Below are 26,691 nucleotides of genomic sequence, written 5' to 3'. Positions count from 1 at the left end.
TCTGACAAATGAATTTTTCATTTAGCAGTGATACTAGATTTTTGTTAAAGACTAATGCATTAATAAATTTTTCACGTGTTTTTTTTTCTTCTTTTTATAGTTTTAATTTACATTCAAAGTTTATAAACTTTATTTAACTTTATTATCAAAAAACGACTAAAATAAGACACTAAGTATTAAGAGGTGAAATAACTAGAAACAAAATTTATTTATGTTTAATGTAGCTTGTTATTAGTTTGTACTGTTTTATATGACAAAATACACAAATAATACTAACCTTAAAATAGTAAGTCATATTATCAAAATCAAAATGAATGTTTGTATTGATAATTTTTTTAAAACTTATCTTTAAAAAAAACAGGCTTTACAAATAAAACCGGACAGTCTTATTTTTTTTCGTAAATCTAGATAAATAAAACTTCCTAGATTTAACTTGAATTTAATGTTGTATTATTACTTATAAAAATCAAGTCCTAGGTGATTTTGTTATCAAAGTTCATATAACTTATTATAAAGTATAAAGAGACTAGATCTTGACAATACGTTTTTTTCAACAGTAGTTTTTCACTAATTATTACTTTTTTTATCTTAAGTTTAGTATAGTTTTATAGAATAACATTATTTTTAGCTGTATTCTTTTTTGAGAACCTGATTTACTGCCTTATAATTTTCGACCAAATGTTTTAAACTAATTATGATACTAACTTATAATTATTTTATATACAGAATTTTATATGAAAACTTTATAAAACTTTTTAAAGCGAATTAGTTTTACAAGTGATCTAGTAAAACTAGTTATTTGAAGAAATAAAAATTATTTTTTTTTAATTTTCTATCATTTTATAGTTGCAGTTTATGACATGGTAAACTACTATTTGGTATACTTGAGAATTTATTATTTACTATTATCGTCAAGTTAATCTTGAAATTTTATTGACTAATTAAAGTTTGTTAAGACATTTGATCTTATAGATATTTAAACTTTGATCAACTTTTTTTTGCTAAAACTCGGATCTAGGTCTTGAAAAAAAACATTCAAACATAAAAGGTTTTAAACATTAACTTATCGATAAATTATTAATAGTTGACTGACCATTGAAAACAATAATTAAAAAAAAATTAAGTGTTTTCATTAAAATAAAATCGATATGATGCTTCTTTCTATAATGCACGTATGTCATCCTGAGAGAGCAGATAATATCTACTCTATTTATTTCTTTGTTTGTACTCTAATTATAATGAATATCAGATAATCTTTTTAAGTTTGTGATGTATAAAGTATATATAAATGGTAAAATTGATTTTTAAAACTTTTAATTTACATGTACGCAGGTATACCAAATATCCATGAGGTCGATAAGTTGTTTAAGTATTGTTTTTAATTGAATGAAATTGTTTTAAATTTTGTTACCATACACAAATTATACGATCGTATTTTATTTTCTACTAAGGAAAAACAACTCGCATTCTTGTTTTGCCTGTAAATATTTCGACAAAAATAAATGTGTAAGTTCAGACATGTATCCATAAAGTTTGATGCTAAAAAAACATTAAGGGTTAATAATTGTTCACATAAACCTATACGAGGTCGTTAGAGTGTTAAGTTTAAACAAATTCCGATGAAAGTTTGTTGTTACACAAAACAATTGAGAGTATTTTTTGTTTACAAAAAAATATTTATTAACCTAATTTTATAAACAAAAGCTGTTACGAAATTCTAAAATGGTATCATACAGTTTTTGACCTTATTAAAGTTATAAAACAACTGTGTTAGCTAACAAAAATTAACTTACAATTTTAAAACGACATTTACATAAATTTTTTTAAAGTGCAAAGTAGAAATGTGAGGAAAATATTAAATTTTTTTTTAAGTTCAACAAAGACAAAGTAACAAATATAGGTTTAAATACATTAATTTCAATTTAAAATACAAGATAGCAAATCTTTACATTTAAAAGTGTCCACATTGTTTTTTTGTTGTTCTTTTATTAATCTGTATGAGTTTAAATTGGTTTACTTCTAATAATTTCCGCGGCTATAATATTTCAGTGATTTTTTTTTACTTAATTGTTTTTTAAACAAATATTGAGTACTGCAAACTCAAGATTTAGTTCAAATGTTATACTGACAAATTTTAATAGAATTAGAAACACTTAATCATTCACTAAATCACTAATCAGTATTGTTTGGCAACTTAGAACTTAAAATAAGTTAATAATACAGTTTACACAGGTTTTTACTGATAATTAATATTATTATTATATGTTTTATTAAAGTTGATTTTTACGAGGAAGGACGTAAAAACGTTTCTCCGGTGTCTAACAACAAAGCAAAATAGATCAAGTTTTGTACGAGCCCTTTGATGCTGTGACGTCATAATACTTGTTCTTAATCAAATCAAATATATAAATGTAAGTAAACAAAAGATACAAGAACTAAAACGTAGCAACTCACGAATGGGTAGTAAAAAATGGACAAAATGTACAAATAAAGTTCTGCGTAGTTTTACCGACCGGCGTTTAAGAATAGCTACAACGAAGAAGCAAAAATTTTTAATTTTTTTCATCAATCAATGCTTATTAAAATTAGTGTGGTCAGACAGTATCGACAAATAATTAGTGATGTACCGAATAAATAAAATTTCAAAAAAGAAGCAGAAATTTGAGTTAATATGCATTACGCGTGCGTTTAAAAAAAAGTCTATTACTGTTTTATAATCCATATTGGTTTGTTAAAATCTACTTGATGTGCTAATTTGGACTTAGTTAAAAACCTGAGTCCACACAAGAGATATAAGTACTTTTATTTTGTTAGTGTTTACAAATAATCAGTATTAGCAATAGATAAAAGGTAAAACAAATTTGAGAAAAATTAGTTTAAGTGAAATTACTTATGTCTTTTAACATTAAAAGGCTAAGTTTCAACCATAATTCATAGGCTACATTCTATTTTGTTACATTCCATAAAAGTCAGAGTATGGAAACAAATTTGATCAATTTTGAACTATTCGATGAAATAACTTTTCAAAGCATGAAATAGTTTTTTTTTTCTCTATATCGGAAAAATGTGGAAAGTTTGCAGAACATTTGATGAGTAACACCTTGTATCTAAGTGAAAATGAAAAAAATAAATATTTGGTTAGTTTTTATGGTTTAATGAGATAAGAAAGTAAATTCAGCTAACGTTTTAAAATTTAATTTGCTATATGTTAAACCATTTATACTAAAAACATACTATTATTTATTTTATACAAAAGTATAGTTGTAACTACAAATTCGTGAACTATTAAGCAAAATTCTACTTCTGTTTGATAGTTTTTGACTATAAATAAGAAATAATGTCTATTTATCTATTTACGTTTTCTAACTTTATCAGCTAAAACCTTAGTGACAACAGCTTTCGTTTAAATTTTTTTTTGTATGTTAGACAATTTAGGTAGACTAAAATATCGAAATATAAAAACAATAAATTTTAAAGTCAAAAAATAATAAAATAATTTTCTTTAATAGTTGAATATGAAAACTGTATGTCTGTGAAAACTATTTAATTTACTTTTTATAGTATCCTAAGTTTTAAGTATTAACAAATAAAAAATTTTAATCAGTTTTTGTTTAATCTTCTGAGCACAGTTGCTTGTTTGAGAAACACAAAGTTTAATTTTGCAATAAAAAGTTATAGCAAAACATAAGCTAATAGGCAACATTTAAAATTATTTTTGTCGCGTTCTAGCATTCTTCACAAAAAAAAAAGATAAACATCGTTTAAACTTTATACGAACCTTAAATTAAATTTGACTACATTCTTACAACTAGTTAGGCCGAACAAATTTTAGAAACTAAAAATTAAAAAAAAAAACTAAACCTTTCATAAACTTTCTAATCTCGCTCGAGGCTTTATTCACAAATTCAGCGATTTCAAGGTGGCTTTCTAACCAATAAAAATTAATTATCAACTAACTAACTACATCAATCGATCAAACTACAAATAAAACAAAAAACTTTTCAAAGAGACCACACATGTTATCTTATTATTGCGCAGATTGCTACTTGCAATTTATTCCCCTTTGCCAATGGTCAACACATTTCCTTCGCTCTCATCTCTTGCGTTTTTCCATTAGTTGCTTACGATTTACGATTCTGAATATTTTTTATTTAACTTTTAGTCGGAGTAAAGTATTACCTACGGTTTTAATAATAATTTTGAACGCAGTTTTATTTTACTTTCTGGTTTAGTTGTTAAGGTTTTTTAGTATTCAGATAGTAGGTTGTTAAACTGTGTAATATTCCTATAATTGCAATTAAAATGACATTCTAGTTTTGTGTATTATATACTTATACCTCTTAAATAAAAACTTGGCAGTTGTGATAGCTTTCCTAGTTATTATAAATGCATATAAACCTTAAATTCCGATAGATTTTAAATGAATGTCCTAAAAAAAGTTTATACTCAATAACATTTATGTTTAGCAAAATAAAACTAACGTTTGCTTTTGTATGGGATAATTAAAATTTACTAATTAATAATGTAGTTGAACCTTAGCAGACTTTTCCCACCCTTCTTGTAAAATAGCAAGTTGACATCTGAATGTGAACGTTACACTTTGATACGCATCAATCAACCTGTATACATAATTTAATTTTTTTTTGGCCTTCTTTTTAGTTTTTATTAACATCCTCCCTGCTTTGCTTTGAAACTTGTTACATTATGAAATTCATTTGCTTCAAATAATTTCAACGTTATTAAGACTTAAATAGAAGTAAGTACTACTTTAAAAAACAACTTACACATAATTTTATTATTATAGTTAATAATTTGTTTTGAAATATTTATTTTGTATTTTGTAAATAACATTATTCTTAAGTGAACTTTTGTATATTGTATTATTTTTTTTGATTCCTTTATTTAATAGTTAGTTTTTACTCTACTTCTTAACTTAGTTTTTAATCATAAAACAAGCGTTTTTCTACGTAAGAAGCACAAAGTAATCAATCCTAAAGTACTGTATAATTTGTAAGAGCTTTTTATATTTTACAAGCAGTAAGCATTGTCTGTTTAATAATGTTTTGTTTAGAATAATTTATTAAAAGTACTGAAAAAGATAGTTTTGAAAATTTTACTGAACAACAAATGTATAAACTTAGATTTATTAAACTTTGTATTCTAGAAAAATATTATTCATAAAGTTAAATACGCTAACCAACAACAAGTCTTATACTATTTTCTAATTTTGTTTAAAAAATTAAAATATATCCAAGTTCCTTACAAAGACTCATTTTTTAAGGCACTTTAAAAGATAAAAAAGTAAATTTTACACATCAAGTTATAGGAGAATATAGAGGCGAGATAATAACTAAGAAAGAGGAAGAACGAAGAATGCAAAACATAAGAAAACGAGGATGGTCAAACTATATGTACGAAACCTGCCGAGAAAATGTAGTGATAGATGGAGGTCCGATTGGAAACTACATGCGCTACATCAACCACAGGTGACTGTTATTGTATTGTAAACTAATAAAGTCTTTTAATACTGTTTAAAATGAATTTATACCAAGTAAAACGTTTTTAGTAGAAATAAAACTTTTTTTAGAAAATAACAAATAATTTCATTCAGCTGCAATGCAAACTGCAAGGCTATTTTCACTGAGGTTGAAGAAGATGGAAAATCATTTCCAAGGAATTTTATCAAGACAACCAGACCTATTGCAAAAGGCGAGCAGATATTTTTGAACTACGGAAAAGCGTACTTCCAAAACCAGAATCTTAAATGTACGTGTAACGAAGCAAATTGCTTTAGTAATAAGTAACTATTCGTAGAACAAAGTTAAACATATTTCTTAGTGAAGAAGTTATCGCATTAAAGATATTTTTGCTTAGTTCTGTCTAAAAAAAAGTTTTTGTATTCTTTTACGACTTAGAAAATTAAAGATAAAGTTTTTTAGAAATTTTTAAGTTTAAAATATTACATTTTAACTTTAAAAATATTTTTTTAATGTTTTTAGGTCAATTTTTTGTCAGAATTCTGTCCACATAGTTAAGATTTTTTTTAATGTACATTTTATTTATGATGTAGTGTCAAATCTATAACACAAACATTTATTTTTTTGCTCTTTAAAAATTTTCATAACTTATTAGTTTTCAATTTGAACAATTAAACTTAAGTAATTAATAATTTGTCTAATATTTTGTTAAGGTTAGGCGAACTAAATTTTTGATTTATTCTAAATTTAAACTTTATAGCTTAGTTATTAAATATTTTACAAAGTTTTAATTATTATTTTCTTTGAAAAAGTCATACTTAAAGTTAAATTTTATAAAAAAATAAATAATAGTTTTCCACAATGTGCATAAAGTGTGGTTCATTATATTTAGACGATCATCTAGTTATGAAATTAAAGAGATTAGGAAATATTATTAAATGCATTATTTTTAGTTATTATGGTTTATGAACAGTAACTTATGAGAAATGTCGCAATTAGAGTTGTATTTAAAACTTTTTAACTAAAAAATTATTATTAGTATATAATTTAGAACTTAAATTTACATTTTGCATTTTCATTAACTTGTTTAAACCAGCTTGACTATACTTTTTTTATTTCAGGCTATTTAAAACTGTTTACAATAAATTCGTTATTGTTAATTGTACCACAATTGTATGCATTTAAGTACAAAAAAGTTCAAGAAGTTATAAAAGTCTTTAATACTGAATAGTAACCATTTTCACTATATAAACAGTTAGGAGAAAACTTTTAAAACAACAGAATATCTTTTTTTAGGATGCAGGCCTTGTAAAATATAAATTTGGCAGTGTAACTACTGTCTAAACATAGAACCCCGTTATATTCTCCATTAAGTCAAATTTAAAATACTAAAGATAATTATACTGATGCGTCAGTTGCAGTTTTAAGTTCACTTTTCATTGGCTAATATTTTAACTTGGTACGGGATAAGGTTGAAGATGTTCTTAATATTCTGCTGTACTATCAATTTACCTCATTTACAAAATTTGCTCAATATTATGAATGAATAAATTTACAAGAACTTACGAGTGCAGCCGACCCGATACTGACACTACACTTCTATACTTTCATTTTTATTATTTATATACATAAATTTATTAGCTAGAAACCTCCTGGCTAAACTATTCTTACTAAACGTTTTTAACTAGTTTTAATTAAAATGTAATTTCAAACTAATGTTGTTATATCTTAGCTTAGCTTATAACTATTTGTTTTTCTTTTGTATTTAATTATGAAAGATAAAATAAGTATGTTAAAATTGCTTTTCGATTTAATGTAAGTTATATTTTAGGATTAAGAAACATGAGTAAAAGTATGATATCAATAACAGTTAATAAAATCTTAAATTAATTTTAAAAATGATATTAAAACAAATAAGAAGTTTTGTTTATGTATTTTTATTAATAACTGTGGTCGGCAAACTGCGGTCCGCGGGCTAAATGCGGCCCTCATAGGATAAATATGCGGCCCGCGAGCACGTTATTTTTTTGAATGGAATGCGGCCCTCGAGAGAAAATTTTGAGGCCCGCGAGCATGTAAATCTGGCCCGCTGAGCAAAAATGTATTTTAAGAATTTTTTTATCTGTTATTTGGTTTACTTTTTAACTCGTTTTAGCCCCTGTATAACATTTTAAAAGAATTAAAAAACTTTACTACTTTAGCTTAAAAATGTGAAAAAGATAGATAAGCATTCCATCAGGGTTTTTTTCTCAGTTTTTTAATTTTTTTTTTCTTGCAACAGCAAGTTATTATCAGTTTTAAGAGTGCTTGGTTTTAGTTAGTTACTTATATAACACGTGTTTAGTGAATAAACGACATGCAAATGTTTTCCATTTTGTACAAAATTAATGAACAGTAATTAACAACGATGTCATTTGTTTACAGTTTAGGTATTTTTTCAAAGTTTTTTATTCCTAAGTCTATTTTATAAATGTTTTTGTCTTTATAAAATGTTACATTTGAGAGAGCATAAAAACATTTAAAGTTACATATAATATTCCTATGCACAATAATATACAAAGATGCTCATATTTTAAACCACTTTTTAAAATCACTTAGTTAGAATAAGTTTTGTATGTACATAACTTTCTAACTGTTTCTACATGTAATATCTAGTTGAGTACAACCACTTTCTAAACAATATATAAGACACAAATTATAATAGTTTTAGTCTGGTGTATATTTTCATTTTACAAACAATTTTTTTGGCAAAACTTTATGCGTTGCATACTGGTATACACAGCTGCTGTTTTTTGTAAATACCTATTTAATATAAACTAGATTTGGGTATGGTAAATGTATTAAGTTTGTACATTGTTAATTGAAATAGTTCAAATTCAAGCAAATAAGGTTATTAAACTGATTTTTTTTAAGTTTTGATTTAATTGCCTTATGTTTACTAAAATATCAGGCTAGTTTTGTGTCACTCTAGCTGACTTTTTTACTTTAAAGAATGGCAAATTAAACTAATGATGTATATTTTGTTCGATCTACAACGCTCGTATTCATTATAATATATGTTAAATTTGAAATCTTGCAGCTGATATAATTTGAAATATTATTTATTTAATTGTATACACATAGGTGTGAACAATCAGTGTTGCTAAAAAACTTGAAACCCAGAATTTGACAATTTATGCTTAAAAAGTCTAAAAAATACTTGAATTTAAAAATTTTTTAAATGTAAAGTAGTGAATTTTCGTTTCACATAAAATATACCATACACATGTTTTTTTTTAATAAAAAACACATCTAAATTAGCTTAACAGTATTCTTAAATATTGTTATTTTATTTAAGACAATTATTTTACCTTTAATTTTATTTCATAAATAAAAGGAGATTCTAATAGAAGAAAAAAATCGTACTTTCAAATACTTAATATTGGTGCATCGTACCTTTTTTTTAAAATGTCTTTACCTATTTTTTTGCTTTGCATTGAACTAGAATTTTTCTAAAATTTTAAAGTTAGTAAAACTACCTCTAGTTGAACGTAAGTACTCTAGTAGAATCTAAATATTATAAACAATTTTTGTTGTATCAGTACTCTCATCTTAACATATTGATTAAAGTCCTAATTTTATATATGCAGCTTTAAAATCTACAGACATTTCCTAAACACGACTTCTAGTTGTCATTTAATAAATAAGTAAAATTATTTTGCTACGCCAAAACAAATTCTTTAGAAAGTTTAAAATTCTAAAGGGTAACTAACTACTTTTTAGTAATTAATTTTGCTAGTTAATAATTTGCCTAAAAAAATTTTACTGATCAGTCTGTAGTTACTGAAATTAATCATGTGCTTTGTTGGAACTGACTTAAGCGATTTTTTTTTCATTTTATTTCTCCGAAATCTCCTAACTAACGTTTTTTAATTCTTGTAGTTAGTCTTATATTTCACATTTACTCTTTTTATTATTTTTAAAAATTATGTTATGTTATTATTATATTTCTTTATTACAGATAAAGATTGCTATTTTTCTTAATAAATTTTTTATACTTTATTAATGGAATAATAACATTTATATTTTTGTTAGAAATATTTGTGAAACTTTATTGTTCTTTCAAGTTGACTTATAATGCTTTTTTCTTTATTTTCTGAATAATTTTATATTTAAACAGCGTTGCTAAACATACAAAGTTAATTTTTAAGTTGCAAAACTTAAACTATTTTAAACCTATTAAAGATCATTTTTATTTCTGTAGTGTAGCTAATTAGTTGTTTTTTTTTTCTTGTCATCTTAAACATTGTGTAATTTTTTATAATGATGATATTTTAGTTAGGTATTAAACCTTGATTAACAGAAAATTTTTAACTATTTTAACTTTAATAAATTTAAGCTGGTTTTATATAACTTAGACATATTTTGCTTTTAAAGTGGCAACCATGAAAAAAATATCTAATTACTAAAAATGTATTTTATTAAATTACCAATAATTATGTTATATAATTTGTTTTAGCTTTTCTATAATACAAATAGGTATAAGTTTTAATTAATTATCTAACTACTAATTTAAAAAAAAAATGAAAACGCAAAAATTTTAGACGCAAAAAATTATTTTCAAATGTTAATGTTTTTAAAATATGAATAAGTGGTTTATAGCAGTGGCGTCGCGTGGTATTAGAAAAAAATCCGAGTTTAAGGTGATCGATTTGCCCCTACTTGAGTTGTCCCTGCTTGAGTTGTTTCTGCTAGAGTTGCCTCTTCTCGAGTTGCTTCTGCTCGAGTTGCTTTTTCTCAAGTTGCTTCTTCTCTAGTTGCCAATTCTCTAGTTGTCAACTCTCAAGTTGCTTCTTCTCAAATTGACTTTTCTCGAGCTGCCTCTTTTCGAGCTGCATCTTCTCGAGTTGCCTCTTCTCGAGTTGCTTCTACTCGAGTTTCCTCTGCTTAGCTTTATTTTTATTTTTTGTTTACAATAACTTGCGGAATGACACTTAAACCTGTACTGTTACAGGGAATTTTCAACTTAGCTTACTTAACGCAAGATATTGATTTTGCGGTAATTCTTGAAGAAATTTTGCTGTTTGAGTTCATTTGCGGCAGTCAGTTAAGAGTTTGCGGCAGTAAAGTGAGCAAAATGGTCGTTTTCTAAATTGGATTTTTATAAGCGATTTTGTTCAAAAAGTAACGAAAACTTTATAGATACTTAATTTCTTTAATTTTAAGGTGGTGCAATTGCGGCAGTGCAACACACAACGCGACGCCCCTGGTTCACAGTTTAAAAAAAATCCCCTAAAAATGTTTTTCAAGCTCAATTATTATAGATAGTTAGATTCTAAGTAAAAAAATAAGTTAAATTAGCTTATTAAGTGTTTAAGAAAGCTAGTATTTTATTAAAACTTAAGTTTATTAGTCAATGTAATTTTATTCCATTTAGTATTTATAATTTAGATTTAAACTATATGTAGCTAAATTTTATTTAAAAATATTAAAGTAAGTAAAAGTAAAAACTTTCTGTAGAGTGACTAAAACTAAACCAAAATACTATTCAAATGTCACTAAAACTACGGCCCGCGAAGATTTTGGGAACTTGAAATTTTGCCCGCGATTACAAACTGCCTGCCGACCCCTGATTAAGGATAAAGGAAAAATGCGGCTATCTTGAATTTTTATGGTATTAGGTTTTACATAGTCTACATAAAGAGTCATATACCATCTTCTTTTTTGTGAAGTGTTTAAGACATTAAAGCTTTTAGGTTAATATTAAATGCACTTAATTAACGAATTTTTGATTTTTTTAAAATATTTTATAATAATTTGTTTGTTAAAAATTAGCTGAAAATATATCAAATCTAGTTTAGCTAGAGCAGGGCTCGGCAAACTGTGGCTCGCGAGCTAAATGTGGCTCTAAAGTTTAAGGTCTGCAAAGTGTTTTCAGCTAAAATCATAATCTTGTAGAACTAAAAAAAAACTTACAATTAAGCTGTTAACATCAATATATAAACAATCACTTTTTGCTATTGCTCTATTACTGCTTATTTTATCATATTTATGGTTTAAAGTAGTACTTAAAACTGATGTTTACATTTGTTTTAAAATAACTACCGTTCACGAACATTAATCTAAACAGAGCGAACTACGTACAATTTTTTCTAGAAAAATTCTCTTGCAAGTTACAAAAGGTCGCCGAGCTAAAGCAAGGATCAGCAATCTTCAGCAATCTCTAACAAAGTTTTTGTTTAAATTTTACAAACATTTGACTTAAGTTTTATCTTTAAATCTAACCAAAAATTTTCTTTTTTCAAAATGCCCTGTATAAGTTGTTAATTTTTAAATCATTCTTTCTAATAATTAATTTTATAAAATATGAATCGAGTATTTTCACAAACTTACTTTCACATACAAAGAAGTTTAAATTTGACATGCATTTTTAAAATAATTTTAGCTGTGTATTAAACTCCCATTTAATATGTTGTAAAAATTATAAAGATATTTATATAAGTAGTATTATAAGTATTTGTTTCAAAGAAGATTATTTTATTATTTGATTTTATGTCTTATAAAAATTTACTTGAACTAAAAAAAATGTTCCGAGTAAAACAATTTACCTACCAATTTTCAGTTACTTAAACCAAAAATAAATAAAGGGATGCCAAAATATTGCTTTTTAATAAATGTTAAGGTCATAAGGGATAAACAAAAACATCAATTTTTAATTTCTTCTTTAGTTATTTTCTTTTCAACTATTACTTTTTAGTTGCCTTCTTACAAGTTGTTCGAATAATAAAAATGTATTTACGATAGTAAAAAATAAAGAGGGAGTTAAAAGACTCTTAATGAGTTATTAAATTCCGAGTAATTAAGCCATAAACATTTTTTTCGTACTAATATCAGATTTGATTTACAAAACAGGCTATAACAAAAATTAAAAAAAAAATTTAGTTCTTTTTTAATTGTATATACATTAATATTTAAAACAGCAGCCATTTTTAAGTTAAAAAAAGTTTTTGACCCATGCCCCTATAGTCTTAACATATTTAAAAATCACTGCTTTAATTGTTAAAAATCATATTACTATGAAATACTGGTATATGTTTAGGTTTTAAGCAAACAAATAAAGAGATCTCAACTAACGGAGGAGAAATAATGATATTATTCTTTCAAGAATTTTTTTTACAAACCAAGTTTTGGTCAAAGACCTTGTCTGTGCTTAAATAAATTTTAAAAGATGTGTAACAGTCATGGAAAATAGCATTCAAACAATTAAATTAAAATTAAAACAAATGTTTACTCAAAATTATTACTTAAAAAACTAAACAACTAAGTTATAATATTAAGATTAAATTTAAGATAAAATTTAAATTTTATTTAAGTTTTAAAATCAATATATTAACAGTAATAATAAAAAAAGCTGTATGTAGCTTTCTGTCTACTTCTAGTTAATTTGCAAAATAAAATTTTTAAAGCAAAAACTTAGTTAAGAAAGTTAGCTTAAAGTTGAGATTAATTTTAACATAGCTTATTTTAATTGTGACGAAACTAAAAAAAATTTAAACAATCTTGTGCTTGTGATAGCTATAAAAATTTGAAATTCCGCCCAAATGCTTTATAGAAAGACTTATAGTTTTAAAAAATTTTTAGCTAGAAATAAAATAAAACAAACTATGAAATACTGTATTAAAAAATATGTAAAAAAAAAGAAATTAAAATACATTAAGTACAATCATCACGGCAAAATGGACACTGAAATTTCGAATTCGAACCATTTTCTGGAATTTTAAACCATTTTATAGCACAATCGCTGCACATAAAGTGGTTACAGGGTAAATGGCATATTTCTTGACTATTTCTAAAATTGTCTAAGCATATGTTGCAAGTTTTTTGATCTTTAAAATTTTCTATTACATCCATGAACTTAAATGACAACTGATCAATTCTATCAATTGAGACTTGAGAATAACAGTAATTATCACTTCTTTTTTGTATATATCTTCGTAGCTCCTTGTAGTTTAAGCATTTTGTTTTGATCCCTATATCTTTTACTAGAAAGTTGTTTTCTAAGATACATTTTACGTCATTCTCAAAAACTTCATCATTTTTCATGAGTATTTTTGCTCTTTTAATAATTTCTTTTGTATACATTTTCCATTCACACTGTTTGTAAAAGTTTGTGTTTGAACTGCTAAGTTCTTGAATTTTCTCAACGCATGACAGAAAGTCATCTAACTTAATAAACTCTTCACAAGATTTATTATTGTTTATAACAATTGAATACACAAGCAAATCATCACTTAGGTATAAGGAATCATTTTGTAATTCAAAAAACCTTCTATGCTTCTTCAAAAAGTTGTATAGTTCTTTCTTAACGTCTGCAAACTTTCTTTTGTTGATCTCTAAGTTATTTGTGTGTTGCAGAATATTTTGCGATATTAGTAGTAAAAATAGGTTGTAAATGCTGACTACCTCATCAAATGCTTGAAATAGGTTTTGGAGGTCAATGTCGCTTAGATCACTTGCAGTTGACATTATTTGTTTTATAGAAACTTAAAGATAACTTTGTTCCAACTAAATAGTTCATTTTTAAAATTAATTTGTAAGAAATAATGTTGCGATTAGTTAAACAAAAACAGTCTAATCAGTACTTAAATAACTAGCAATAAACTTTGGTAGAACTTGTTGTTTTATTTACCACTATGTTTAAACGCATTATTTTTTAAACCATATACATAACTTAATGATTCAGCAGCGTTATAATTTTAAAAGAAAAATATTTTTAATTTATTACTTGACACACAAAAAAAAAGGATATTATAACGAACAACTTCTTCAATCAAAGATAAAAATCAAAAGCTAATGTTTTGAAAACTATTCACTGCAGGACCGTTGAAAGTATAGTTTCACATTACAAAGTATGCTTTTATAAATGTATTATATTTAGTAGCAATTTTAAAAAATAAAGTATTTTAATTCTTGTTATTAAGTTCGCTAAGTTTTGTAAAACATTTTTCTTTATTTTTATACATGCTAAATTAGTTGCAAAACAGAGATTTAATATTAATGATTTAGTTATAAAACTTAATTTTAAAATATATAAGTTAAACAGTAGAATTCAAATGTTTATTAATTTAGATATGTCTTAAAATTCATAACGTAAGCCAAAATTTTAGTTTGTAAAAAGAATAAAGTGTTCTTCTAATTAAAATTTATTAATTTTTGACTTTGCTTCGATTACAACTCAGAAATTAAAAAAAACCTGACAGATTTTTCAGAAACCGTATCCTTGCTGTTAAAAGTATCAAATTGTGTACTTGATAAATAAATAGTACTATTTTGTAAATAATGTCTATATATTGTATTAATGAGTATGTTATTTTGTAAACCAAAGGTTCCTTACGTAACTACTTATTTCTTAATAGTTTATAGATTTTAAAATAGTAAAAAAAAAACATTGTTTTAGTTTATATTTCTAACTAGTTTTTAAAACCGAATATTAAAAGTGTGTTTTAGATAAAATATATTTTAGATTATAACTTCAAGCAGTAATAACTAATAATTAAAATCGTATTTATTAAATTATCAAATTAAAAGTAGCTATTACTTCAACGAAAATAAACAGATTAACTAAACTATATTTTAGAAAAATTTTGACAAAAGTTAGGAACAAAGCATATTGTTCTTAACTTATAATCTAAATTGATTTAAAATTATAACTTATGCTTGTTGAAAACCTAATTAAAATAAAATTTTAAAAAAGTTTTTAAATGTTTTTGATTAAATTAAGATTATTAAATACTTTTTAATTTAAAGTACTTTTTAGCTTTACCGAAATTTTAAACTATTAGAATCAGTTTAGTTTTAATTAAAGTAATCGGTAAGGTTTTGCGATTGACAGAATATAAAAAATAAACTTTTATAAATGCTAAGAATACCGTTTTATAAACTATATTTAAGTTGATCAATATTTACTAGTCTAAAATCAGTAACTTCTCTATGTTTATAACATACTTCACTTCACAAAAGCATTAGTATGAAATTATCTTTAGATATATTTAAAGTTTTGAAAACTAATTTTATCTTACGCCTAATTTTACTTTTTTCACACAAATTTTATATGGTGTAAATACTTAGGTTTTTTAAATTTTTGTTAAAACCATTTTCAAGAAGTTATACAATAAAAAAACTTTATTAAAGTTTCTGATATAAAAATATAACAATGATACTTTAGAAAATACCAAATAAAATAAACAGTGCATTCGTATTATTTTTTCGTGTAGCGTACTGCACTAAAGCTTAACTAATTTGTGATATTGAAAATTATTCACATGTTGCTATGAAATACAGTTGTTTTTGTTATTAAGTTTAAAAATTTTAATTTACAAGCAAAACTGCTAAAGTAAGTAAATTTCGGGTTTAAAAAGTTATCATTGAGTAATTAAAACTTATTTTCTTCTTTTTTTCAGAGGCTCTACGGTATCTGAAAAAAATAACAGTGTAAGAACCCATACATTTTGCATACTTATATGGATATTTTTAAACTGCTACACACTGAGTACCTAAAAAGGGAAGCTAGTATAACGGTTAGTTTTGAAAACTTGATCCTTAATATGTTTGCAAGTCATAAACTATACTTTAACAAAGATTTCCAGATATTAATGATAGAACTAAATAGAACGAAAGAAACAAAATTATTGATAAATTTTCAAGGAATGTTTTCATTTCAATTTATATTTTAACTTTAATATTATTGCTAAAGCTATTTTTTAGAATCAATCATTTTATGTGAATAATAGTTCAGGTATGCTAAGAATATATCACAAAATAAATACTCGAGCAAGACACTTAAAGTTTAATATTAGTGCTAAGAATTCTCTACTTATGGGTTTTAAAAACGCTGCATAGAGTTAAATAATACTTTTGACTTGCGTAGATTGTTTTAATTGCTATACTCTATACTTTTGACTAAAGTTCTTCAGCCTATACCCAGGATAAAAAACCAAGAAACTTGAAAAACCAGATGTAAATTGTAGCAATTCAATCTGTACTGAATGATGTTTTTCTTAAATATCAATCAGATAAATTTCAATACTAACCTTTATATACTGCTATTTAAACTTATTTTATTGTTAATGGTGTTTAATGTTTTTTTTTTTTTTTGAGGGCTAACTGCTGGTAGTTTTATTAACTATGTGTAAGCTAAGCTCAATTGATCTTAGTTGATTTTATTTTTTCAATTTTAGTTATTTTTTTATTTCTGATCATCTTTTATATAATCTTATAGTTCAGTTTCATCTGCAATGACAGTGTGACTGGCCACTTTGTGAAACACCGTACTATTATCTGCTTTATCATAACTTAAAATTTTAATGCAACATATATTAAGCTAGTAAGCGTTAAATAGCTTTTAAGAAGCTAAAATATTTAACTAGTTGTTGTATTGTAATAAGAATAAAATTTTACTTTTTTTAAAACAACTTGTGTTGTTTATTTTTAATTGAAATCAGAAATTTTTTTAGTTTAAATGCGACCAGTTTTTGTTAATTTTATTTTTGAAAAGTTGCATTGAACAGTGTTTATTTTATATTGAAAATTAATTTTGTTTAGTTGCTTTACTTTCAAAAACTTACTTGTGGTTTTAGTGCAATTAAAAAAAAATCTCAGGCTAACATAACTCAAAAATTTTAAAGAAAACCTCACTTATTTTTCTCAGACTAGAGTACAAGTGTTAGAGAAAAAGTTTTTCAAATGTTTTTATTTAAGAGATAGCATATATTAGAAGTTTTTAAAGTCTAAACAACTATCATTTTATAATGAATACTGTAACACAATTATTATAAACGATTGAGAATTTTTTTAAATATTAGTATTTATATTTCAGTAGGATATTACTTATGCCCGCTTGTTTAAACTTAAACAGCTGTTTCTCGCCACTATTCCTGCCTGATGAGTCTTATTAAGTACAAAACCAGTCGTTTGTTGTCTCGGATGCTAATTTTGATGGCTGTGATGGAAAATTATTGTTTTTATTGATATAAGTATACATCTCAATTTCATTGATGATGGACGAATTAAATATTGGTTAGTTATAAAATGAACGTTTTGTAAACTATTTTTTTTAAATTATAACCATATCTGCAGGTTCGTTTAAGTTTAATTGTTTTATAGTAAGTTAAATAAACCATCAGACTTATGTTAGAAAATAATATTTTAACAGTTTAGTTTTTGGTACTGGTTGAAACTGATCAAACGAGCATCAATATAACCTCTCAATAAGCTAACAATGTCTGAGACGTTTAGCTGTAAACAATTAAGCTGCCTCAGTTTTTCCGGACTTAACCCGCAAGCGTTGTATCAGTGCGTATCAGAGGTTCGAAAGTGTGGAATACTTAAGTTGTTGTCCACCTAGTCAAAAGAAAAAATGAAAATAACATTTTCACTTGTTTTAGATTTTTTTTTTGAACCTGATGATGAATTTGTTATAGTTTATAAACTAACAATCGACTTATATTAGAAGTTATTATTTTTTTAGCTACTAGCTTTTAAGACTTCTTCTTATTTATTTGTACTAGAAATATAATAAGGGATAATTAGCTAGTTGAAAACGTTTCGGCAACAACATTTTTTTATTAATTTTGATACTAATTTTCTTACTTATAAAAACAAAACGACTAATTTTTTTTTGCTATTTTTAATTATTTTTAAATTTGACGAAAATTTACTTTATTAACTTTAAAAACTTACTTTAAAATTGCGACAACAAATATGCAAATAATTAAATGTCAACAGTCAAATTTATTAAGTTTTTGGTAATTTTATGCAAGTAAAATGATAAAAAAGTTTCTTCACTTCACATGGAATTTTTAACCATTCTTCTTTTTGAACATCATATTTGTGGACAATAGATGAAACCGAAGTTTCAATTGCGAAAAAACTATCACCCACTGCTATAGCAGTAAAAATTCCGCGAGGAATTGGGGATTTTACAGCTACAAACTTATTAACAACATGGTCTAAAACTTCGCACCTATGATAACCGTTTCCCCCAACTGCAAACAGCCTGTTGTTAACATCAACTAAACTGTGGCCTGCTTTACTCGATAACATGTTTGGCATTTGTTTCCAAGTGTTTCCAAACGCATCGTAAGACTCCGTAGTGTTTTGAGTTTTGTAATCTACACCCCTACCACCAGAGATTATAATATTTCCCTTGAAATTTGTGCAAGCTGCAAAACATCGTACCTGGTTCATTCCGGCAACTTCCTTCCATGAGCAGTTTTTTGTGTCAAATTGAAAGCAAGAACTAAATTTATTTGTAACGTTCTCAAATCTTGTCATACCTCCGAGAATATATATCTTATGCATAAATGCACACGCACTAAAACCAAAACGACCATCAAACATGTCAGTCACTTTGCTCCACGTGTTAGTGTGAGGAGAATATTTCTCTACAGACATTATCCATTCAAGGTTTGAATCAAATCCACCAAAAAAATAAACTTCACCTTTTAAACATACTGCTGTAGAAGAGCTTCGACCATTTTTTTTGCAAGAAATGCTACTTGAAGTTTTTAAGCTATTGACATCTAGATGTCTAATATTTTCATCTAAGCTGCTTGAAATTCTTTCTCTACCCCCAAAAGTAAATAATAAAAAATCATCCTGCTTACAATATCTACGTCTTTCAATCATTCTACAATGCTCTTTTCTGCTTTGTAATGCTTCATTGAGTATATCAGTACATTCTTGTATTTTAGAAAATGCTGATCGTTGTTTGAGAAGATACTTTAAAGCATCATCAGATAGCAAATTAAGTCGGACTTTCAATAACAAGTCTTTTGCAAATTTGCTGCGTTCTTCAACACTGTGGTTCACCCATTTATCAGCAGCAAGATATACTTCAACTTCTGATGTAATTACCAACTCTGAGCTTGTAAGTATTTTAGAAACTTTAGGTATGTCTAACTCTAAAAAGCTTTCAGTTTCAACGACAATTGTAAACCAACGTTCTATGTAGCTTAAAATTGTCTTAATAAAACTCAATAAGTTAAAAGCTTTTGTAAGTTGTAGATAAGTTATAACATTCTGATAACTCATGTTTTTTTCAAAAAGTATGCACAACTCATTTTGCACATTTTCCGTAAGAAAAAGTTTATTCAGTTGTAAAAAGCAACATAGTTTATCTTTGTCTAGTTTCCCGTCAGCTGAAAATTGAAATTAGTTAAACCACTTTTTGTTATAACTAAGCAAAAAAATTAATTTAGTTAATCTTAGGAATGAAAATAATGTATGCAGCAGGGTTGCCACTCTTTGAGCCAAAAAATCTTCCCTGAATGACCAAAAATATCCCTGAGTAACCTTAAATTTCCCTGAGTTTCCCTGAGTGTTTTTTAAATCTTAAAAAAAAAAAAATCTTCTAACACAAATTATTAATACCTCATTCTCATTTTTCTTCTTTAATAATAAAAGGAAGGTTGTATGTGTATGTTTCTGCATTAAATTTATGAAAAAAACTGTTTTCAAAAACTCAATCTTAAAAGGTTTAAACCAATTAAAAATTAAAAACTAAATTTTTGCACAACTTTGTGTAAACTTGTTAGTTAACTTTCTACATAAAAGAATAAAGTTTAATATGTTCGACATTTTAATTGACAAAATTTAATTATACTATAATAATGATTTCACATGAAGAACTCACTTAAATGCATACATAATAACTTCATTATGACTTGTATGTCTTTCCTAGCAACTGTTCTGAATGCAGTAAATAAAACTTAAAAGCGTAACATTATTGTAAAAAAACCTGCAAAAAGAAAGTTTAAAGAAATAGCTAAAGAAATATCTCATATCAAAGTACAACTTAATACCTAACAACTGATACAAAATAATCTAAAATTAATTTTTTTTTATGTCTTTTAGATGTTGATACACAATCTATTTTAAATAACTGAAAAGATAATTTTGATTGTAAAACAATTTTACATTACCTAATAAAAAATCTTAATACTGTTTTTTTAAGTATGCAATTTCTAAATCAATAGTTTTAATATTATTTTCAAGTTTATTTGCGTTGTTCTTAGCAGCTATTTCTCTTGCTAATAATTCTTTCAGTGCTTCTAAATCAGACTGTTTGTTGGCATCTGCAGTATATTTGTCATAGTCTTCATTCAAACATTTGAGTTGCTTTGTAAGTTTACTTTTTTGTTCTCCTAACTTGCTCAAAGCATCACCTTTATTTGGAACATTTTTAGCAAAGAGCTGTTGTTCAAGATATGCCAAATATTGGGCCCTAGAAGATTTTACAAAATTAAACAATTCAGAACTTAGTTCAACTGTGCTTGGTTTTACATTGTATGCATATAGATGATAATTGATCATTCTTCGGGACCTTATTGTCATCTCTCCCATATTAGTTGATATTACTTCCTTATTTAAGCTAAAGCCCCGTTCAACACTTGCCTGGCCATTGTGAAGCACAAAAACAGCCTCAAAGACTCTTGTTAAATCTTTATACTTGCTTGGGGTATCGAGTGTGTCAAAATAAAAGGTGTCTAAACTGTGACTTTTTTCAAGAAAATTTTCAAAAAGTATTTGAGTGTTAGAAGAACTTAACAAATCAATGTATTGATTAATGCTGTCATCACCCTCTTTTGCTTTTAGTATCTTCATGCTGACAAGTTGTTGGACCAACCTTGTAAAGTTTCTGACACAACGGTCTTTACCCATTCCAATTAGACATGCCGGATTTAAAACAGCAGCTCTTCTTAAAAAGTTCAAACCAACAGTCATTCTTGTTTTAATTTTTTTTTATTATAGCAAATATAAAAAGTTTACATTCATTGTGAAATGACTTGAACAAAATGTTAGAAACTTTACCTTGATTTAGCAAATCTTGAATTAAAGTAGAAGCAGCACATCCTAACTCTACATCTTTTTTGTGAAAACTTTTATTTTGAAAATGCTTATTATTTAGTTCAAGTAGCTTTTTTCCATTTGAATGGGCTTCCATGAAAGAAGTAGTAAAAACAATATTTCCCTGAGATTTTCAAAAACTTCCCTGAAATTTAGAGAAAAAATCAAAACTTCCCTGAGTTTCCCTGAGTTAAAAGAAAAATGCCAAAATTCCCTGAGTTTCTCTGAAATTCCCTGAGTTTCCCTGAGATTTTCTACAGTTTTAAAATTCCCTGAGATTCCCTGAGTTCCCTGAATTCCCTGAGTGTGTGGCAACCCTGAATGCAGCCTTAAACATAAAAAATGCATTCGGAGCTAAAAAATGTTATCGCTGAAAAGTGTTTAAACGGTAAGTAACTAAATAGTAATTAAATTATAAATCTATTTTTTGTACATAATTGGAAAAAAACTTGTTTTCTTGTGTTTAAAACTCCTTTTTAATTGTTTAAGTAGTTCAGAACTTATGTAAGTTCAAATGAAACACGTATTTACTATAGAAAATATATAAACAATTGCTAAAAAATAAGTAATTTTATTTTATTTTTATCAATAAAAACTTTTTACGAAAAATATCTTCAACAATTTTTCATAAACAATAAACATATTTAGTCAGCAAAAGAAGTAAAAGTAATAGGCTTATGTATAAGTATTTTGGGAATTTATGCGAGCTTTTTTTATTATTTTTAAATTAATTAACTATTTTTATACAATTTTTTAACTATTTCAGGTAAAAGTTTACAAAACAGTCGCATGTAAACTTACATAACTTCTGAAATAAACAGAAAAGAAAAAACAAACAGTTTTGAAAAAATTAATCCAACTTTATCCAATTATTTATAATTCTTTGTGTACTATTAAATTAGCAATATAGTTAATCAAAATAATGCTTACCGCTTGTCCGTTTAATGTGTGCTTTAAATAAATAAATTAAAAAGTATTTACATATATGAATTTAAACATATAAAAATCTGATTAAATATCAAAAAAGTATTTATGGTTTAAAACAGTTAGTTAATTAATAAAAATTATTGTAACTGAAATAACTATATAAGTTTAACATATTACTAAATTGTATTACAACTTTGCTAAAAATTAATATCATCAACATACTTTTTTTAGTATAAGTAATAAACTTCGTTAAATGTTTCTCTTCAGACTTTTTTGTGATATTTTCAATACATTTATCTACATAGTTAACATCCATTAAAGTATTATAAATTGAACTGTAATTTGGATGAGGACTTTTAAGTTCTATTTTACTTTTCTTCTGGTGATATTCTACTAACAAGGTTTTGCTTTGTCGTTTCATTTTGTCAAGCTAAAAAAGTACTAATTTTAAATTTTAGACTAACTTAATTTTATTAATAAAAAAGAAAATGTTAGAAGTTATATAAAAAATATTAAAAGTTTATTTAAATACTAAAAACGGTTTGTTCAAAGTCTTTAAAAATCATACAACTAACAAAGTTTCTAAATTAGCAAATAGCCAAACAGTTATTTAAGCATGACATTCTACGTTAAAATAGGTAAATACTTATCAAGTATTTATATCTTTTTAATTTATATTTTTGCAACTCTCCCTTTATATACTTTTATTTTAGATTCAGTTTAAAAGTATGTCCCTAAATTGTACAAAAATATTTAACAAATGCATTTAGATTGTACAACTGTTAAAGCTAGTTCATGTTTAAAATATAAGAAAAATCTTTATAGAAACATTTTTAGAATTTTTAAAGGGTAGTAGCTATTTATGTTTGATATATGTTAATTTTCTGAAGTAGCTTTAAATTAAATACTTTAAGTAGTCGGTGTAATTTTCTATGCATACAGTATAAAGAAAGAAACAAGATGTTTTTTCTTTTCTTTCTTTTTCCTTTAAACAATGCAATATAATCATTTAACTTGTATAGTATAACGTTTAAAGTTTTGTTTTTCAAGTTTCAGTAATAAAAAGTTTAAGTTTTTTTAGTCCTTTATATATATTACTATTTTCTTGTTATTTTATAAACTTTTCTTAAATTTCATAATAAGTGTTCATCTGAGCTTATTTGAACAAAATAGCAATCCTAAAAAATATCAAATTCATTTAGTTTAAATAAATAAATGTTAACTGTTTGCTAAAAGTATGATGAAGTATAAAACAAAACATAACTTGAAAAATTAATAGTGTAATACATTAAGTTCAGTTATGTGTGTTTGGTATGCAACTACTACCAATAGACTGTTAAGTAAAACTTAAAAACAAAATAAGTAAAAACTTACAGACAAAGACAAAAACAAAAAAAAAAGCATTTAGAATTTAATAATGTTCTGTATAGCTAGGATACACTGTTTGTTTTTAATTTTTTAGTACAAAAATAGTTCAAAGTTTGCAAACAAGAATTAAAAAAACCTAGACAATTTTAAATAAGTATATTGAAACAGAAAATAATTTGAAAAAAAAAACCATAAAATTTAAAATAATTTGAAAATATTAAATGTACACATTTAATTTTAAAATTTCATTTGCATTGTAAAAGGAACATTATTAATTAACTAACACGAATTCTTTTCAGCAAAAAATTATAAAATAGAAGAAAGTATTAAAACTTCAAATTATTAAAACTGTAGTTGTAGAAGTTTTGATAATAATGTCAGATTTTTTAGGTTATAATAATCAAAACTATAAGAAAAAAAATGTCTTGCTAAAAGTTTGTGGTAGTCTACTTTGATTAACCAACATTTCAGCTGATATATAATAATTATATATTTTAAAACAAAATTCAAAATATTGAAATTTATAGTAATTTTTTTTTATTTACCTTTTTTTCTTAAATGTTCTAATTTGGCTTCAAACAGTCTTGTAACTAAAACATTTTTAAAACATTCAATGAATTAATATCATAAATATTAGATAGGTAAAAAAAAAAAGTTTTTGTATGATTTGAGTAAGATGTAAGGTATGTATGTTATTACATTTAATTTAATAATACTACTAATCATATTAAATCCTAAGTTTTTAATTACTATTTTCTAACACTAAATGCTATTTTAGTCTGTTTTATATAAATAAGACAACACAAATTGAGTAATGTATCTACTACAAAAAAAAAAGTCTCACAACACTGTTTCAAAGTATAAGTTAACTTTTAATAAAAAAAACTTAATAACAACTCAAGTTTAATTAATAACTATTTTAAAACTTTAAATAATGTGAACTATAAATTATTTAAAGATTTCTTAAACAATTATGTACTGTTTAAAAAACTCTTAATACTTAAATTACAAACATACATAAATAAAAAACATTCAAATCTAAAAAAGTTTTAATAATAACTTGAATCTAGGAATGTCTCAATAAAAGATCTTGTTTTTATCAACAATAATCATTATATTAATGATAACATTGCCTTAATTACTTGCGTTCTGGTTGACTGATCTTGTGATTATAGAACAGGTCCCTTTTTAAATATTGATATATTATGTTTTTGGAAAGTTTAGGAAAAAAATCAAAAATAAATTCTATCTGCACTCAGGTACAAAATATTTTTTAAGTTTATGTAAAATTCAAACTTTGATTTTATTATATGTCAGTTATATAACATTTTTAATATACTTTTGACTGCAAAGCAAACCAATGCGTTTTAATATTTAACCAATATAATAATTAACTGACTTTAAAAAAAACATTTCTGTTATCTAACGGGTAGTGTTAAGCTTACAAACAACAATTATTTAATTTTTAAAAACAGTTATTTTTAAAATAGCATCGTTTTTTTTATTTTTTAATAAAAAGAAAATTCTTGAAGTTTTTATTGAATAAACTTATTTTGCCTATGAGTTTAAATTTAATAAATAATATAAGCTCAAACAACAAATATTAAAATACCTTTAAATTGTTATTTTTTACTCAGTGTTAATAAAAACCCATTTAAGTAACTACTTTTTTCAAAACAATAGAATAGTGTGATGGAAGTTTTCGTAGTTAATCTGAATGATTTTTGGGAATTTTTATATTCAGACCGAATATAAATGTTTTCAAAATGGTCAAGTTGAATTAAAAAATAAAATAAGTTATGTATTGAAATGTTTTTAGCTTTAATTCTAAAAATTTACAATGTTATAACTTTTATTTACACTTGAGAACTAATTTATTTGAAAATTTACTCTAAAAACTTTTTTTAAACCCTATATTTAACAACACTTTTTGCCATCTCGTTTAAATACAAAAATTAAATTACTAAATGATATGACAATAAACATTTATTAGTTTTATTAAATGATTGTTATTTGGTTTAAACATAATTAACTTTTTAGACTAATAAAATAGTAAATAGTCTGTTTTTTTAATAAAATAGCTTACTTCTACCACGTAAATTTTTCAACCGTCGGTCTTTGTTTTGCTTTATGTATATTCTCTAATAGTTGCAAATGGTACAATTTAGTGTTTTAATTAAAAGCAAGATTTAACATTCACACTGTTGGCAAATAGAATGATGTTATTTATAACATTTATACAAACTTTAGGATTATCCATGGAATATTTATTTACACTGTCTAAAAGTTATCTAATTTGATTAAAAACGTGTATATATACTTCATACAACTTTTTTGTTTTTGGTTTTTGTTTTTTAAATATATGAAAAATGTTAAATGTAACATTAAGTAAAAACAATAAATAATTATTTAATTTTGCTATATAGACCTTAAAAAATTTTATTGTGATAAAATTATTATAAACTATGTCTTTCTTTAGTCGTTTTAAATGTAAAATGTGCGTTTAACTTAACTAATTTAAATAAAAAATGTTTTTAACATACAAAATATAAATGTTTATCATCATATTATTTTACAGAAAATTCGATGTTCAAAATTCTAAGGTTTTTCAAATAAAATAAACTCAAAGTAGTTTTTTTCAAAATTTCTATTATTATTTAAATACAAATATTAAATTGATATCGTAAATACTAGTAAAATTAAATTTCAATATAATTTTTCAATAACATTTTTAGATACCTAAACTGCACTTAATAATTCATTAAATAAGAGTGGTATTTAAGTCAATATCGTAACTGAAAATACTTAAATTTATTGTATATTAGTTTTTTTTTTTCTATATTAGTTGTTGAAAATTCAATTTGTTATACAAAAAATAATATAGAAAGTTAAGAAATGACTTTAAATGACATTTATATACATCTAACAGTTATTTATTTGAAAGTATGCAAATAAAGTTATAAAAAAAAACTTTTTGTTTGTTTTATTTTTTGTAACAGTTATTGTGAACTTTATTTTCCACTTTGATTTAAAT

At 24.7% G+C, this 26,691-nt stretch overlaps 1 protein-coding gene across 1 annotated transcript; it reads right to left on the bottom strand.

Annotated features, from left to right (window-relative positions):
- Window positions 1–10,284: 10,284 nt before the first annotated feature.
- LOC145836415 (kelch-like protein 26) lies at window positions 10,285–18,908 on the bottom strand. The gene is made up of 2 exons (XM_082944216.1): window positions 18,300–18,908; window positions 10,285–10,407 (listed from the first exon to the last, which is right to left on the bottom strand). The coding sequence occupies exons 1-2, from the start codon at window positions 18,906–18,908 to the stop codon at window positions 10,285–10,287; spliced, it is 732 nt and encodes a 243-aa protein (XP_082800342.1).
- Window positions 18,909–26,691: the final 7,783 nt, after the last annotated feature.

The sequence above is a fragment of the Thalia democratica genome, chromosome 5 (genome assembly GCF_965202585.1).
Source record: "Thalia democratica chromosome 5, ktThaDemo2.hap1.1, whole genome shotgun sequence".
In the NCBI taxonomy this organism is placed as follows: Eukaryota; Metazoa; Chordata; class Thaliacea; order Salpida; family Salpidae; genus Thalia; species Thalia democratica.
The sequence above is the reverse complement of the archived record's forward strand: the minus strand, read 5'-3'. Positions and strand labels throughout refer to the sequence as shown.

What these genes read in the sequence shown, in the direction of transcription:
- LOC145836415 (XM_082944216.1), bottom strand. Translation starts at nt 18,908, where the DNA reads ATGTCTGTAGAGAAATATTCTCCTCACACTAACACGTGGAGCAAAGTG. An exon ending in GGTTAAAAATTCCATGTGAA is followed by an intron (nt 10,408 to 18,299) that starts GTGAAGAAACTT and finishes ATAAAAATAAAG; the next exon opens with CTAAGCAGAGGAAACTCGAG.